This window comes from Loxodonta africana, chromosome 14 (assembly GCF_030014295.1).
Source record: "Loxodonta africana isolate mLoxAfr1 chromosome 14, mLoxAfr1.hap2, whole genome shotgun sequence".
NCBI classification, from domain to species: domain Eukaryota; kingdom Metazoa; phylum Chordata; class Mammalia; order Proboscidea; family Elephantidae; genus Loxodonta; species Loxodonta africana.
In genome coordinates, this window is record NC_087355.1 from 66,778,339 (window position 1) to 66,796,352 (window position 18,014).

At 37.6% G+C, this 18,014-nt stretch overlaps 1 protein-coding gene across 1 annotated transcript in view; it reads right to left on the reverse strand.

Moving 5' to 3' along the window:
• Positions 1-3,212: 3,212 nt before the first annotated feature.
• EIF3H (eukaryotic translation initiation factor 3 subunit H) overlaps positions 3,213-18,014 on the reverse strand; it is a 130,546-nt gene continuing 115,744 nt past the window's right edge. The window contains exons 4-8 of the mRNA XM_003408444.4: positions 17,288-17,387; positions 15,933-16,082; positions 12,447-12,567; positions 6,653-6,785; positions 3,213-3,489 (exon numbers count right to left, since the gene is read on the reverse strand). Coding sequence (XP_003408492.1) covers positions 3,392-3,489; positions 6,653-6,785; positions 12,447-12,567; positions 15,933-16,082; positions 17,288-17,387 — 602 coding nt within the window. The 3' untranslated portion in view covers positions 3,213-3,391. The remainder of the gene's footprint in view (positions 3,490-6,652; positions 6,786-12,446; positions 12,568-15,932; positions 16,083-17,287; positions 17,388-18,014) is intronic.

Below are 18,014 nucleotides of genomic sequence, written 5' to 3' on the forward strand. Positions count from 1 at the left end.
CTTCTCCCCTTCCTGGCATGCCTACTGACCACTGTGACCCCTTCCATAAACCCCAATCGAGGAAGGGACTCTCTGTCAAGAGGGACCAAAGCACTCTACAAGACGCTTACGACTTCTCACTTTCTTGGATGACTTTATCATACTTTAAAGAGATGGACATTTGAGTCATTTGCTAAAAATAAGCTCTACAGCCATCTGGCTTGACCTAGCTTAGTATTATCCCGTTAAGCACTCCTTGTACCCTGCTCAGAGGCGCATCTGCTAAACGATTAACAAGCTCAGGCATAGTTCGATTCTGTATCATCTGTCTTCGTCACTTCAAGCACTTGACAACATAGTAGGTACTTGATAAAGACTTGTTAAATGAAAAAGAGGGGGGTTAAGAAAAGATAGAGAACTATCATAGAAAAAGAGGCCCAGTGGAAAGAAAAAGAAAAATATTGATAAATTGCATATTACATATTTAATTTGAATGAAATATTTTTTTACTCTTAAAAATGGAGTTCATAACTCAAACATTTTAATATCCCCACACCAGAGTTCAATGCCAGGATCATCTGAAAGTGAAGCTGACACAGGTTTTCTAAAGGTGTTACAAAAACATAGTGTGAACAATATAGTAACACTTTAGAAAACACAAAAATTAAAATATTTAGATGCCGTAATTGAGAAATCACACCAAGCTCCATTAATCAGGCTAACATTAAACAACTATATCTCAATTTCCAAGCTTCCATAAATGGAAAAAGAAAAATTATAGTTTACATCAGTATTAAAAACATAAAGTATTTCAAGCAGGCCAAAGAAGATTCATTCCCTCATTAAAAGTATTAATAATTATGGGGTAAATCTCAACAATGGTTTACTTTCTTGGTTCTTAACATTTAATTTCCATTAGATTAACATGCTAGCTTTTTCTGTCTTTTTTGTTCCTGGGTAAGTGAATGATTTATTAGACCCAGTATGCAGTTTATGAGCCTTCCTCATTTCAACTTGAAGAAACTGCAAATATTTATAGAAGATGAACCACATGTATTTGTTCCTGAAAAATGTCAGAATATAGCACTCAAATCAAATGCTGAGCAGAAGCTATTCCCTAACACTACATACTGTGGAGATTTAACTTCCAGTGACATGTTTTCCTAAACAATTCTTCCCACTTGCAGTAATTCCTAACTCTTTAAAAACTACTGAATTCCTCCATTAAGTGTGTATTCATGTACTTCCATGAGTTATGGGTACCTGAATGATCATATGGAATTTAAGAAAAATCACACCTTTCAAAAACATATAGAAAAGCCTGCAAAAGCCAGAACCTGTGTAAGACAGAAACCTGCCAGAGAAGAAAAACTCAAATATTTTCCACTAAGAGAGAATGATAGAAAAGTGTTAAGACTGCACCCTATCACAGGTGGAAAACTGGCAAAGCCCAGAAAAACAAGGCAGTCCCATCGAGTTCTGGCCCTCACATGTTTCATCACGGCAATCTTTCACCATCGGGAAAATATCATTAAGGATATGTTTGAACTGATCTTCCCTTTATTTAACTCTGTGAAACTTCTAGTGCACTCCACAATAAAATTCCAAATCTAGGCAACTAATACGATTAGAATACAGGGAAATGAGCCAATAGAGTATAAAATCCACAAGAGCAGGGACCATGACCGGTTTTGTTTATTAATATATCTCCTCTGCCTGCCACAGTCACGCTCAAATATTTGTCGACTCAAATAAAGAATCACTGTAGGTGGGAGTGCAAACCAGTATTACTGTCTTGAAGGCAATTTGGCAATACGGGTGAAAAGCCTTAAAATTCTGCATACCCCTGACCAGCAAGTCCCTTTAAGAATTTATCCTCAGCAATTACATACTTAAGCAAAAACGTGGATTTGTGGATGTTCTTCATGGTCCTGAGTTTTTATAAAAGGAAAAGCTTGCTTTTGCTTTTATAAAAATCAATATCCTAAATAGATTGCCAAGTACCTCTCATCATAAATAATACACAGTTAGTACCCACTCTATACCAACCTTTGTTCTACTTGCTTTATCCAGATAAGAAATGGAGACAAGAACATTACCTTATAGGGTGATTGTTGAGTGTTAAAGAATTTAATTCCATACTGTGTAACGTTACTCTATTAACTGTGAATATTGGGAGTGGAGGAGGAGGGACTAGGAGAATAGCACTGCTTTGGGAAAAAAAAAAGTATTTTCCTAATTTTTTATTTGAAAGGTTATAAAAAACCATGTATAAATTGAAAATCAATGGGAGTATTTCATGATATGGAATTGACTTAACACTCACGATCCCCTATAAGGTAAATACTCTTGTCCCTGTTTCTTATCTCACCCTGATTAAGAAACTGAGGCACAGGGAAACTACCTCAGACACACCAAGAGGGGAAGAGCCAGGTTTCAATGTGACTACCTGACCCGGTGCCCCAGTGATGCCTTCAAAACGACTCTGTCAAAAAAAGGACTTATTAACTCTATTTTTATTCATCCCCCTATTTGATAATTAATAATCATCTAAGGGTCCATGTCTTCATGGTAAAAATCACCATGTAGGAGTCTCATAGGTACACCCCGCCAGCTGGTAGATCTGATTTTTTGTTTTACATGGGATTTTTTATAAGTAATCTTTCAAATATGAAATTATGAAAATACATTTCTGTCCAAAGCATCACTGTTCTCCCAATCCTTCTCCACTCCCAGCACTCACTGTTAATGGAACAGTATTTCATGGAATGGAAAGATGAATAACAAACCCTAAGTGAAAATAAAACTGTATATACAGAATGGATATCATTTTCATGCAAAACATGGTACTTCGGTGAAACTGTTTTTTAAATTCCTATGCCCACTGGCTTGTGAGCCAGGGACTAGCCGACCACCACCTGAAGAACTGAAAAGGTAGACCTACAGGAAGTAGGACAGGTCATTCCAGGCATGGGAACAAGGGGCTCCTGAGTAAGTACATGAAGCCTGGGCTTGCAGGGGCAGGCACTCACTTGGGAGCAATGAGGGTATAAAAATTCACAGTATGTGTCAGAGCCCCTGGGTCAGGAGTTAAGACACGCGGCACTGGACTGAGTAACTGCAATGTGGCACCTCAGAGGTAGCAAAGATGGAATTCGTAAGTCTGAGCCTGGTGAGACTTCTGGTCAAGCCTCGTCTTATCGAAACAAAAACAAGAAGCTAAGTAAAATACATCTGAAACCAATAAGCAAGTAGTCGAGACTATGAAAAAAAGTTTTATTTTATTTTTGACTTGAAAGACAATATCAGAGCCAATGACATTAAAGAAATCCCCTGTGCTTTTCAATATGCAAACTCCTTCTTCCAAGAGTTGCCCCAATGTGATCTCAAGAGTCCATGCTAATTCCTTTTCTTAATTGTTATATTCTTGAAGAGCCTGGGCCATGAAGAGTTTACCTAGGTTCTGGGCAGTGAACTCCTTGATGTTCTGGCAGTAAGTGTTTATCTGGCCTGTGCATTTCGGAAAGGAAGAAAGAGAATATGTCATTATGTGTTCCACAATTTGTAAAATGACCAAGAACAACAGTCAAACAAGAAAATCAGCAGTATTTTTTTTAAATCAAGAATTTATAAAAATCAATTCTAACATGGAGAATGAAGACAAACCACAACTTTTTAAAAAGCCATCTGCTGTAGTAAATACAAACTAGGGGTCAATCAAAATGTACTATGCAGATCAGACCAGCACTGTACTAGGGCAACTGAGAAAATAGCACTGGCTCTCCTTAGTGAGGTAGAAAAGAGATAAGAAAAAATAAAAGCATAGAACTGAAAACGAACCCAACTCGCCTGACCCAGAAATGAGCAAGTATAGTAGTTCTCAGCCTGGAAATGTTGAGTTTGGAAATACAAGGGTTCGTCCAGAGTGCCTCTGGAGCCCTCTCTCCACCCAAGCAGAGCAGGAGCAGAGTCCGCTTGTAGAAGGGGCTCCATCATTGCCTTTTAAGTCTTAAAACCAATGGTCTGATACAACAGTCAGCCATTTTCCCCATTTATATATGTATTTTTTAATGTGGTAAAAATATACACAACAAAACATATGCCAACTCCACAATTTCTAAATGTTTAACGTTCAGTGACACTGATTACATTCTTCAAGTTGTACAACCATTCTCACCATCCACTTCCAAATCATTCCACTACCATTAACATAAACCCAATGCCCCTAGGCAAAAGTTTCCTCTTTCCCCTCCCTCTCACCTCTGGTAACCACTAGTCATCTTTGGTTTCTATATATTTGCTTGTTTCATATAAATGAGATTATACAGTATTTGCCCTTTTATGGCTGACTTATTTTGATCACTGTGATGTTTTCAAGGTTCATCCATGCTGTGGCATATATCAGGACTTCATTTCTCTTTACGGGTAAGAGCTCTCTCCCTTGGGGCCATGGTTAACTGCTAGGCTGCTAACCAGGTCCGTCTGAACCTGCCAGCTGCTCTGTGGGAGAAAGGTGTGGCAGTCGGCTTCCTTAAAGACTTACAGCCTTGGAAACCCTATGGGGCAGTTCTACTCTGTCCTATAGGGTCACTATGAATCAGAATCAACTAGATGGCAACAGTTTTAATATTCCATTGTATGTATGTATGCATATCAAAAAACCAAACCCAGTGCTGTTGATTCGATTCTGACTCATAGCCACCCTATAGGACAGAGTAGAACTGCCCCATAGAGTTTCCGAGGACCGCCTGGCGGATTCGAACTGCCAACCCTTTGGTTAGCAGCCGTAGCACTTAACCACTATGCCACCAGGGTTTCCATGTATGTATATAACACATTTTATTTACCCACTCATCGGTTGGCTATTATGGAAAGTGCTGCACTAAACAGTGATATACAGTTCCCTGTTTGCATTCCTGTCTTCGCTTCTTCTGGGTACATACCTAGGATTGGGACTGCTGAGTCATATGGTAGCTCTATGTTCAGCATTTTGAGCAACAGTCAAACTGTTTTCCACAGTGGCTGTACCATTTTACATTCCCATCGGCAACAGATAAAGGCTCCAGTTTCTCCACAACCTCACCAACACCTACCGTTTTATGTTTTTTTGATCACTGCCATTCCAACAGGGCAGCCCTGGTGGCACAGTGGTTAAGAGCTCGGCTGCTAACTGAAAGGTCGGCAGTTTGAATTTACCAGCCACTCCTTGGAAACCCTATAGGGCAGTTCTACTCTATCCTATAGGGTCAACTATGAGTCAGAATCAACTCGACAGCAGTAAGTTTGGTTTTTGTTTTATTCTAATAGGGGTGAGGTGGTATCTTATTGTGGTTTTTGATTTCTATCTCTCTAATTGCTAATGGCAATAAGCATCTTTTCTTGTGTTTGTTGGACATTTGAAAATCCTCTTTGGTGAACTCTGTTCAAATCCTTTGCCCATTTTTTAATTGGATTGTCTTTTTGTTGTTAAGCTGTTTACACTTTTTTGTCAAAGTATTAAAAATACAACTCTGTTTCAAATGTCTGTTTCCTAAATTTTTATGTATATTAGAAAGTTTTAAGGAACCTGGATTTTTTTTCTCCCACACTAATATCAATAGAATAGAGAAATTATGAAACATCAGCTTTTGAGTATGATTTTCACTCTAATACATGTCTCATGGGTAATAGGCTGATTGGATCAAATAGGATTTAACAGCATTTACACAGAAGACTACTGTTATTAAGGAGTCCCTGGGTGACACAAACAGTTGCACATTCAGCTACTAACGGAAAGGTTGATGATTCAAATCCACCCAGAGGCGCACTGAAAGCAAGCCCTGGCAATCTACCTCCAGAAGGTCACAGCCACTGAAAACCCTGTGGGGCACAGTCCTATTCTGACACATATGGGGTCACCGTGAACCAGAATTGACTGGACAGCAACTGTTTGTTTGAAGTAAGGTTATTACAGCCAAATAAGAGCATGAACGTTAGTGTATTTAAATCAAGTCCTACTACAGGGAGGAAGGTCTCCACTATGTTAAACCAAAAAACCAAACCAATTACCATCAAGCCAATTCCAAATCATGGCAAGCCCTGTGCTTTACAGTAGAACTGTATTCCACTGGGTTTTCAACAGCTCAGCATTTGGAAGTAGATGACCAGGCCTTCCTTCTGCTCTATCTCTGGATAGATAGTGTTCAATATGATTGCCAAATAAAGTTAATCCAGAATTACACTTATGTTGTTACAATTTAAATCAAAGCAAGGGAAAGGTACTTCTCTTCAGCTCCAAAATTTCAATTTCATTCCACTCAAACACCTGCTTGTACAGATATGGGCTCAATGCTAAGTTAGAAAATGAAGAGTGAGGGGTTTGAGCCAAATTATCTTTTTCATTATGACTGTAAATATTCTTTCTTGGTTTCCATGAAAAATGACTCAAATAAAACCATGCCATTTTAGAAGCTTATAATGCCATCTCAAAATATTTAGATGTATTCAGAGTGAAGGACTGATTTACGAATTCTTAAATTTCAGTAATTACAGGTGCCAGATTTGAATTCATCATTCAACTATTTTAAATGTAATAGCTTTTTAAGTATATTTTTCTGTTCCTAAATTTCTCATCGCCTTCAACTTCCTAAGCAATAGAGAAAACTGTCCAGGTTTTTGCACTGGCTAACAATACCTGCAATAAGCAGCGAATCCATCCTGGCAGGGGGCTGGGGTGGTTTGAAGAGTTTGGACAGGTCCTCCTCAGGTAGCGGGGGTTCTCCTCGACTCTGGCGCTGCATATTCTCCTGCTGGCGGCGCTGCTGATACTAAAATTCAGAGGGAAAAGGATTTCATTATTTTTCTCTACTTAAGAAGAAAAAAAAGACCTCCCTCACTAATGTAACCGGCAAAGCCCTGTTGCTCCGAACTCCGACTTCAGTTTTATAAACTGTAACCACTGGTAACTCTTACTTCTATGTAGCTAAATATGGCAACAGTCCAATAAATCTCTGTTGTTGTAAACGCTAGTGTCACTCTGAGCTCCAAGTGTCCATAACTAATTCAGAAAAACAAAACTGGCATATAAGTAACAGGGACTTAAAAGGCAAAGAAGCTTGTGACTGGTGAGTGAAAGGGAGTGACTTTACCATTTATTACGAGGTAAACGACAGCACTACACACTACCTAACTTTAATGACTAAGTAATTAACTACCACATTGGGGAATTCTTTCAGCTTTATCCTTATCAATTCTGATGATATTATCACTGTTATTTTTATTATTACTACTATCTTAATAACAGATAAGCACCTGCCACATGTTTTAGCTAAAAATGATCACTAGCTCACATGATACCTCAAAGACTTTCAAACTCTGGATTCCTATGATTCTCAAAAAGAAGATGGGGGAAAAAATACATATTTTTAAAAATACAGTCCCTGAATTATGATGTATTCAAATTAAGACAAATTGCACTGACAATCCTTTTTTTTGGGGGGGGGAGGGGGGACATGCCATCATCAGTAATACATACTACATACAATGTTGCAGTGTGTAATTTGCTGATGTTATCATTCCCATGCCAACCACCAAAGACAAAGATTGGATTTATAAAGATGCTATTGTTGGGCGACATTGAGTCAATTCAGACTCACAGCAACCCTATGTACAACAGAACGAAACACTGCCAGGTCCTGTGCCATCTTCACAATCATTGCTACATCTAAGCCAATTGTTGCAGCCATTGTGTTAATCCATCTCTTGGAGTGTCATCTCCTTTTACAAACTGACCCTCTACTTTACCAACCAAGCATGATCTTTTCCAGCGACTTGTCCCTCCTTATAACATGTCCTAAGCAGCAAGACGTCTTGTCATCCTCCCTTCTAAGGAGCATTCTGGCTGTACTTCCAGTGACAGATTTGCTCGTTCTTCTGGAAGTCCATGTTATATTCAATATTCTTCATCAACATCATAATTCAAAGGCATCAATTCTTTGGTCTTCTTTATTCACTGTCCATCTTTCACACATGTGTATGAGATGATTGAAAATACCATGGCTTGGGTCAGGTGCACCTTAGTCTTCAGAGTGACATCTTTGCTTTTCGACACTTTAAAGAGGTTTTTTGCACCAGATTTGCCCAATGCAATACATCCTTTGATTTCTCAAGTTTTGCTTCCACAGGTGTTGATTATGGAGCCAAGTAAAATGAAATCCTGGACAACTTCAATATTTTCTTCGTGTATCATGATGTTGCTTATTGGTCCAGTTGTGAGGATTTCTGTTTTCTTTACGTTGAGGTATAATCCATACTCAAGGCTTTAGTGTTTGGTCTTCATGAGTAAGTGCTTCAAGTCCTCTTCCCTTTCAGCAATCAAAATTATGTCATCTGCATATCGCAAGTTGTTAATGAGTATACCTCCAATCCTGATGCCACGATATTCTCTATATAGTCTAGCTTCTCAGATTATGTGCTCAGCATACAGATGGAATAAGTAAGGTGTAACAATATAACCCTGACGCACACCTTTCCTGATTTTAAACCATGCAGCATCCCCTTGTTCTATCTGAACAACTGCATCTTGGTCTACATACAGGTTACACATAAGCACAATTAAGTGTTCTGGAATTCCCATTCTATGCAATGTTATCCATAATTTGTTATGATCCACATGGCCGAATGCCTCTGCATAGTCAATAAAACACAGGTAAACATCCTTCTGGTATTCTCTGCCTTCAGCCAAGATCCATCTGACATCAGCAATGATATTTCTTGTTCCACGGCCTGTTCTGAATCCGGCATGAATTTCTGGCAGTCTCCTGATGATGTACTACTGCAACTGTTTCTGAATGATCTTCAGTAAAATTTTACTTGTGTGTGATATTAATGATATTATTCAACAGTTTCCACATTTGGTTGGATCACCTTTCTTTGGAATCGGCAGAAATATGTATCTCTTCTAGCTGGTTGGCCAGGTAGCTGTCTTTCAAATTTCTTGGCATAGCACTTCCAGCACTACGTATGTTTGTTGAAACATCTCAATTGGTATTCCATCAATTCCTGAAGCCTTGTTTTTTGCCAATGCCCTCAGTGCAGCTTGGACTTCTTCCTTCAGTACCACCGGTTCTGAATCATATGTTATCTCCTGAAATGGTTGAGCGTTGACCAATTCTTTTCAGTACAGTATCTGTGTATTCCTTCCATCTTTTGATGCTTCCTGTGTCATTTAATATTTTTCCCATAAAATTCTTCAATATTGCAATTCAAGACTTGAATTTTTTCTTTAGTTCTTTCAGCTTGAGAAATGCTGAGCATGTTATTCCCTTTTGGTTTTCTGTCTCCAGGTCTTTGGACATTTTATTATAATACTTCGTCTTCTCAAGTCGCCCTTTGAAATCTTCTGTTCAGGTCTTTTACTTCATCATTTCTTCCTTTTGCTTTAGCTACTCTACGTTCAAGAGTAACCTTCAGAGTCTCTTCTAACATTCATTTTTTTTTTTTTTCCTTTCCTGTCTTTTCAATGACTTTTTGCTTTCTTCATGTATGATGTCCTTGATACCATCCAACAACTCGTCTGGTCTTTGGTCCTTAGTGTTCAACATGTCAAATCCATTCTTGAGATGGTACTTAGGTTCTCCTGGATTTGTTTTAATTTGCTTCCGCTTCAACTTGAACTTGCATATGAGCCACTGATGGTCTGTTCCACAGTCAGCCCCTGGCCTTGTTCTGACTGATGATAGTGAGCTTCTCCATTGTCTCTGTCCACAGATGCAGTTGATTTGATTCCTGTGTATTCTACCCGGCAAGGTCCACATGTATAGTTGCTGTTTGTTGTTGAAAAGAGGTATTTGCAGTGAAAAGTCGTTGGTCTTGCAAAATTCTATCATGCAATCTCCTATGTCATTTCTGCCACTGAGGCCATATTTTCCGACTACTGATCCTTCACCTTTGTTTCCAACTTTCGCATTCCAGTATCCAGTAATTACCAATAAATCCTGATTGCATGTCTCATTAATTTCAGACTGCAGAAGTTGGTAAAAGTCTTCATTTTTGGCATTAATGGTTAGTGCATAAATATGAATAACAGCTGTACCAACTGGTCTTCCTTGTAGGTTTATGGATATTATCCTATCACTGACAGCATTGTACTTCAGGGCAGAACCTGAAATGCAATGCCATTCCTCTGCAATTTGTCATTTCTGACATAGCAGACCATAAGATTGTCTAATTCAAAATGGCCAATATCAGTCCATTTCAGCTCACTAATGCCTAGGATACAGATCTTTATGCATTCCATTTCATTTCTGACTACTTCCAGTTTTCCTAGATTCATACTTTGTACTTTCCACACTCCAGTTATTAATGGATGTTTGCAGCTGTTTTCTTCTCATTTTGAGTAGTGCCACATCAGCAAATGAAGGTCCTGAAAACTTGACCCTATCCACATCATTAAGGCCGACTCTGCTTTGAGGAGGTAGCTCTTCCCCAGATCATATTTTGAGTGCCTTCTAACCTGAGGGGCTCATCTTCTAGCACTACATCAGAAAATGTTCCACTGCTATTTATAAGATTTTCACTGGCCAATTTTTTTCAAAAGTAGACTGCCAGGTCCTTATTTCTTGTCTGTCTTTGTCTGGAAGCTCCACTGAAACCTGTCCAACATGGATGACGCTGATTGTAATTGAAATACCAGTGGCATAGAGTCCAGCATCACAGCAACACCCAAGTCATCGTGGTACAACAAACTGACAGACAAGTGGTGAATTTATAAAGATACTGATAATAAAAGGCAGTAATAATGAAAACTAAAAAAAAAAAAAAAAAGACATGTCAGAACCATTTCATGATGGAGTCATCATCGGAACAGAACCCCCTCTTAAACTGGGGACTACCTGTATATATTTTATACATATGTGTGTGTGGTGTGTAAATCGTAAAAACTTACGGATCAATTATAGTCAGGAGCTAATATGGCAACACCTTCGAAAGCCAGAATCTGTATAAGGTGGAAACCTGTCAGAGGGGGAAAATTCAAATCTTTTCCAGTAAAAGGAGGGACAGAAAAGTGGTAAGACTGCACACCGCCGCTGGTGGAACACGTGCCAGATCTGGAGGAAAAAGGCCGTCTCGTTGAGTTCTGGCTCTGGCAAGGTTCACTGTATTTGTGGATTCCTTTCAACAGTAGAGGAAAAGTATCTGACACATAAGCAGGTAATGAGAAGTCAAGGTGGGTTAGTAAAAATTTAGTCCCTGCATTCCTATAAAAACTGAAAGAGAGGCTAGTTCTTCCTAAAGAGGAAGAGTACCTTGCTTTGTGAAGATTCCTGTAGTCATTTATGGGATATGAGAGTAACACTGAGATAAATATTGAATGGTGCTGGTCTGAATAAATGTAAAGGCTTGCTAAATTTAAACATATTAGAATTCCAAAAGGTATCTGTAAATTTGGTTTTCAGAATCAACTGTCTTAGAGGTGGATGATATTCAATTTGATATCACAGGCTAGTCCCTTACCTACATGAAGGACCAGTCAGAGAAGGGAATCAAGTTGGGTTATCAGAGACCTGGAAACACATCTCTTCAGTTAAAAAAGATGCTTTATAGATTTACATTTTCTCAATTCTAATTACTGTGGGAACAACGCATTTTAAATTTAAAAAAATGGAAGAACTCCAATATTTAAATTATTTTTAACACATGATTCTCAGGACCACTTAGTTATGCTTAGAATTCTATACTAACAGCACCTAGTTTAAAGTTCTTTTGAACAAATACAGAATAGTCATACACAAACACGACTTTCATAGATAAGCATTCTAGAATTAACTCATCTATGAATCAAACGCTAAGAACATTTTAGAGCAACATAGTCTAAAAACAGTGTTCCAGGAACTGTGAAAATCCTGTGGCTTCAGGTAACACTAATAAAGAAAAGGTTAAATGGCCATGGCATCATCTATGTACATATGAAAGTATGCAGGTAATTCTAGGGTTTTCATCTCTATTATAATATTTCACAGCAGTTGGTCTATTATTTCCTATCAAAATTGCTCGCTCTTAATCACAGTTGCTCAGTTTTTTAAATGAACTGAAGATTGCTAACTATGGTGCAATGAGTCACTACCAACCCAATTATAGTTAGTGAAGAAATGAGCTGTGACATTTTGGAATCTCTTTGCCTTTCTCAATAAATGCATCTCTTATCTGCATAACCTTGGCCTTACAATCTGAGCTCAGTATACCAATTGTCAAGATAGGCATTGGCAAGTACAGCTTGTAGATAATGTATTAGGATCATACTATATAAAGAAAAATATATAGAAACATAATATTTAGAAAAAAAAATCTTTCTAAATATGACACAGTTACTAGCTAACGGTCAGTGATTTACCAAAGATAATGTAGATCATTCTGAAGATGACTCTTGAAGTGTCATACTCAGAGGAATGAATTTAATGATGTTTGTTTAATTTTTACATAATACGAACCTGATGTTTCTGCTGCTGCTGTTTACTAGTGTTTCTCATGTACGTGTTATATTTAATGATATCTTGGCTCATTTCATCCACTCTGTCCATCAGCAACTGTAGATTCTTTCCCAGATGATTGCTGAAATGTAAAGTAAATACACTGACATGTTGTACTTCAAGTTATGGTTTTGCCATTGCTCTAAACAATTCTGAGTTACTAAATGGATCTGCCTTTTGATACAAGAATGAGAAAAGCACATACACACATAAACTCAGGGGTAGAGGAAAGAGTCTGAGTCAACTTGTTATGGACCTGTCCATGCGGAACCCACACCTGTACCACCAGTATCTGAAACGGCTCTGTTTCTTACTGTCAGAACTCACATATGCTAGGATAGGAACTGTTACAATTACCAAATAAAATATCTACAGTGTTTATTTTCTTAACAACGAAGTTTAACTCAAACTCAGAAGTCATGAACACTTTTTCTTAACAAACCCGAGTTTAACTGTGCTCCAGGGCATGTAAATGAGTTAGGAAAAGAAGAACCAAGTAAACAGTGGGATTGGTCTAAAAGCAGACACAGATCCTTTCATTTTCACCAATGAAAGAACTGAGGCCCAAAGAGCTGTACGAAGTACAAGAAATGTCATGAAGAACTACATGATTAGTTGTTAAAACGTCATTTATGTAGGAAAAGGTCACTACCAATCTTATGACTAGAGTTTGTGGGGGCAGGGAATGGGGGAACGGTGGTAACGGAGAGAACCAAAAAGGAGAGGTATTGCCATATATAAAGAGGAAAACCTATTATTTATACTCAAATGTTGAATCATAGGGACTGACTATATACTGATTTTAGTAATGAAAAAGACACCACTAGAACAGACCCTCTCCCCCCATCAAATAAATGTTTTTAGTGTAAAATATTAATATTATGTGCCTTGTGTTGCTGTTGTCGTTAGGTGCCGTCAAGTCAGTTTCGACTCATAGCAAACCTACATCAAACAGAATGAAGCGCTGCCCAGTCTTGCCCCACCCTCAGGATCATTCTATGTCTTAGCCCACTGCTGCAGCCACTGTGTCAATCCGTTAGGTGCTGTAAGTATATGTAATAATAATGAAAGAACACTGCCACAAGAACAGATATGTGAACTTCGATCATTTCAAATAATTTATACTAAAATAAATCTCTTCAGAAATATATTCAATCAGAAATACTAAAACACCTACTGTAGAGTACGGGCCTTGAAGGGCACAAGAAATTAACAGTGCATAACCATTTCACTGATAACATTCACAAGACATCAGATCCATTACCAAGAGCAATTTTCTGGGGAATCTTTTCAGTACCAGTTCAACTAGAATATTGGAATAGAGAATTACTCTTAGGAATTTCAATAATACAGCATTTTCTTTTACTGCCAAGGAAACAAAGAACTAAAAACAGATAACTTAAACAGATGTGTACCAGGACATGGAGTGATAAGTCTGCTCTGGCTACAGTATCAACTTATCCATATTATCTTTATATACGATGGCCAACCTCTAGTTTATTTTTCTAAAGAAGAATACAGAATTGTTTTTCATGTGTGGAAAGCTGGAAGCTTATTGTAACACATTTTTTAAAAAAATTAATAAAGGCTGTTATGGAAGAACCATTAGAACTTCCATCTAATAAAATGAAAAATAAATTTTTTTTTTTATTATTATTATTTATAGTGTAGAACAAAGTTATCAGGTAAATCAAAGCACTGGCATCCAAATATAGGTTGCAAAAGGCAAGACCAAACAAAATGTTTAAGGAGCTGCTTAACAATGATTTCTGGTGGGGCGTCTTAGAAAACTTCTCATGGCAACTGGCCTGCCACCATCACACTATTAGTACTAGAAATTAAAAATTAAAATGTACAAAAGTCCTATTTCAGTCTTTTCCTATTACACATAAAGTAAAGTAGAGAAGATAAAAACTATAATGAAGTATTTGTCCAGGGCTTCGTTGCTATGGTGAATTGGGAACATTTTCCTGGCTATTACAGATGCTGCCTTAGACAAACAGACATGACAGACCAGCTCTTTGGTAATGTGAAAGCACAGAAGAGCTTTATTTGTTTTGTATGCTCAGTAAAGGAAGCTTGGGAAAAGGTGAGGGCACAGATTATACAAGCAAAAGCTTTCATGGAGTAAATTCAAAGCAAGAAAATTATTATATAACTATATGTTTAATACATCAAATTATAACCTTACATGCGGAAAAAGGTTCTTACTTCAAAGTTTTAAACACAGGTGTCTCTTATAAAAGCAATACAGAAAAAATATGAATTTCTAAAATAGACAAATGAAGAGATTATTATGAATATGTTTGCAGTCAAACAGTATAGTCTTTGGTGTCAAATCTGCCTCGTGACCTGGCTGCATCACTTAGTACTTCACTTACCACTCAGGTGCCATCCCCCTCCCCTAGCAGCCCTCATGATGGATCCACACAATGGAAGATAGCATTCCCACACCACAGTCCCACCCATTCTGAGCATGAAGAACAACACTGGGTTCTGTGGTCCTTCTGCTCACTTCCCTTGTACTGGGGAAGTAGAAAGTCTGCATGTTCTTCTGTGCTTCTATCTGAGACAGTAAGAAATGTGATAAATAATTGAGCTTCTGCTCCACACCGGCTGCTTAAGAAAATACAATTTATTTCTTTCAGTCATTGAACAAATACACAGACTGATCACCTACTCTATCTAATTTTAGACTTGTAGCAGGTCAGCTGCTAGCCACCTCCCACCACACAAATTCACATTTAAGACGATATATAAGTGACTCTGTTCACACATCTGTTACAAGCAACAGGTGGGGAGAAAGTAACCATTAATTTCATAATGTTTTGGAACACCTCAGTCAGCATTATATCAGTGTAATATATAATATCTTGGCAACCAGGTAGCTAAAGCAGTCACATTAGAGGAAACTTGTCACTATGGCCTAAGATGGTAAAAGCCAGTATCTGGTGAAGAATATTCAAATTTTAGCTGAAAACTCGAATGACTGAAAGCTTACAACTGACAAAATTTGCAAATGAGCAAGGGCAAGTGCAACCAGTAAAAGAAAGAAGCATTTTTGACTGTCTCCCGAGTGTTATTAAATATCCAGAAACAGTACCATAAGCGTCTGAGGACGGTATACAATAAATAAATCTCAGCCAAATAACTGCTCCCCCCCTCCACCAACCCAGGGCCGTTTACAGTATCAGAGCACAAATGATACAGCAAACGGTTCTCAGAAGAGGAGTGCTCAGTATTCCAACACTGTTCACTTTATCAGTTTGGGGTTTTTCCTGGGATCTTAACAAGGCCGGACAAGCGGTAGATGTTGTTACATACGTCTTACCAACATCAAAATGTTAAGTAATTTTTTCCTTGTTTTTAAGTAAAGAATATGTAAAAGAGTCTTGTGCAGTAAAGATCGTGTTCCAGAGGGACTTCTCATGAGGCAGGGCTACTTACCTGCTAGCAAGGCTGAGCAATTCATGTTTATCTGCTACAGCTGACTTCTTCTCAAGCTCCCACATTAGGACGTTGATCAGATGTGAATTTTTTATTACAATCGGCACTTCTTCAAACATGTGCTCGAAGGTGATATTTGCCTTTTTCAATCTGTGAAGCATGTTAAAAAGACTTTACTCTGCTGGTCAGAAGTAGGTGTTAAATTGACTGTTTCATACATTTTATCTAATTACAAGCCCTCTCCAGGATCTTTATGTTTGTTTCATTAGCATGCATCCCTTTAAAAAGGGAGAGAAACTAGAGTTTTACATAGTCAAGTACAAGCTGAGTGTTTTGAATAACTCTGAAAATGATCTGAGCTTTGAACTATAAGCCTGAAAATAAGATTCTTACCAAAAACAAAAAACCTATTCATTCCTTAAATTTTCATTGTTACTAAAATATAAATATTATAGGAAGTTATCCTAAACCATCTATACCTAAAACATTTTTAAAAAGTAAATAGCAAAAAGCAGAAATACCCCAACTCCTGAAAGGTTCGTTTTAGAAGCCTACTGAGCTACAGAGATTAAGGCGAGCAAAATACTCACAGGACGCTCCACATACAATGGTTCAGGACACAGCAAAAAGGCAGCTTCTCATAGTTTAGTTCTAACTACCATATTCACAAATAGTACATTTCAAAGTCTTTGCCCCATAATTTCTTTTGGGGTCAAGTGAGAAACTACTAATGAGTCGTCCTACATGAAGTCAAAACCATGAACTTTGATTTAATAAATAAAATTCCTATAATTAACAGAACATGGAAGAATTTTTTAAAAAAATTTTAGTGTAAATATTCCAATATTTACATAAAGTAGGATCGCAAACCATCTCTATCAATTAGTTCTCTTCATGTTAATGGAAATTCTCAAATTTCTAATAAGCAGCATTCTTGACTGAGTCCTTAAAATGTCTGTATCTTTCCCACTCCCTCAAGAAACAGGAGCTCAGACAAGAAGACATACAGCTCACAACTGTTCTGACACATAGCTTACAACCTGACAGTTTCTGATCACTCTTTCTATCTTCCTTTATTCAGTCATTTAGTCCTTCAAATTCAGTTGCTAATTAATGCTCACCCTAACAAAATTCACCCTTGGTGAGAACAACAGATGAGACATCCCATAAAAAATAGTTTAAACATGGAAAGGAAGAAATTAAGTGGCTCTCAGCCATACAGAAAGCTTCTCCAGTCCACATGGCAAAAGTGTTATCACACCACCAGCGAGGACTCAATAAATGTGGAAAACTAAAAATTTAAAAGAAAAATACCAAACCTTTACCATATGCCTTCATAGACCCAAAACACTTACGCTTCAGGAGAAAAATCCTTCTCTTTACATACTTCCATCAGCTTAGGAGTCAGTCTGTATGCCTTCAGCGAGAGAGACCCTTGGGCAGTTTTTATGGGATCTCAAATAAGGAAAAGAGAAAAAAATTACTAAGAATTTGTCACTACCAGGGCTCCAACAACATTGATTTTGTGCCCATTTGTTACTTATCACACACCCTTTGCAAAATAAAGATCAAAATAAGAAATAATCATAACATAATCTGAAACAGATTCAAGCCATTTTAGCAAACAGTAAGTGAAAATTTAGGATCCTACATACCCTACCTATAATAGGTAGAATAATTTCCTCCCTAAAAGGAAAAATAGGAGACTCAAAACACAGTTGCGTTATTTTCAAATCGATTCCTCAGCTAGAACCAAGAATTCATCTTATCAAATTAGGAGAAAAATACTGATGAATATTAAATATGAAAATTCACTGCATGCATTTCTGTAGTTCTGGAATTTAAAATGAATAACCCTGCAAAGAAAATTTATCCATTCTAATATTCACTGTTCAATTTTCGTAATTAAAAAATGGATTCTGAAAATAGAACCACTAAAGTCAAACTGCTATCACAAAGTGTCTTTCAGTTTTAGAAAAACCAATTTTGTCCGAACTAACTGCTTAAACGCTCCGTGAGTAAGAGTGCTTAACACTCGCTGCATGATAACGGCTCTGGCACGCCAATATTCGCCTAAAACCT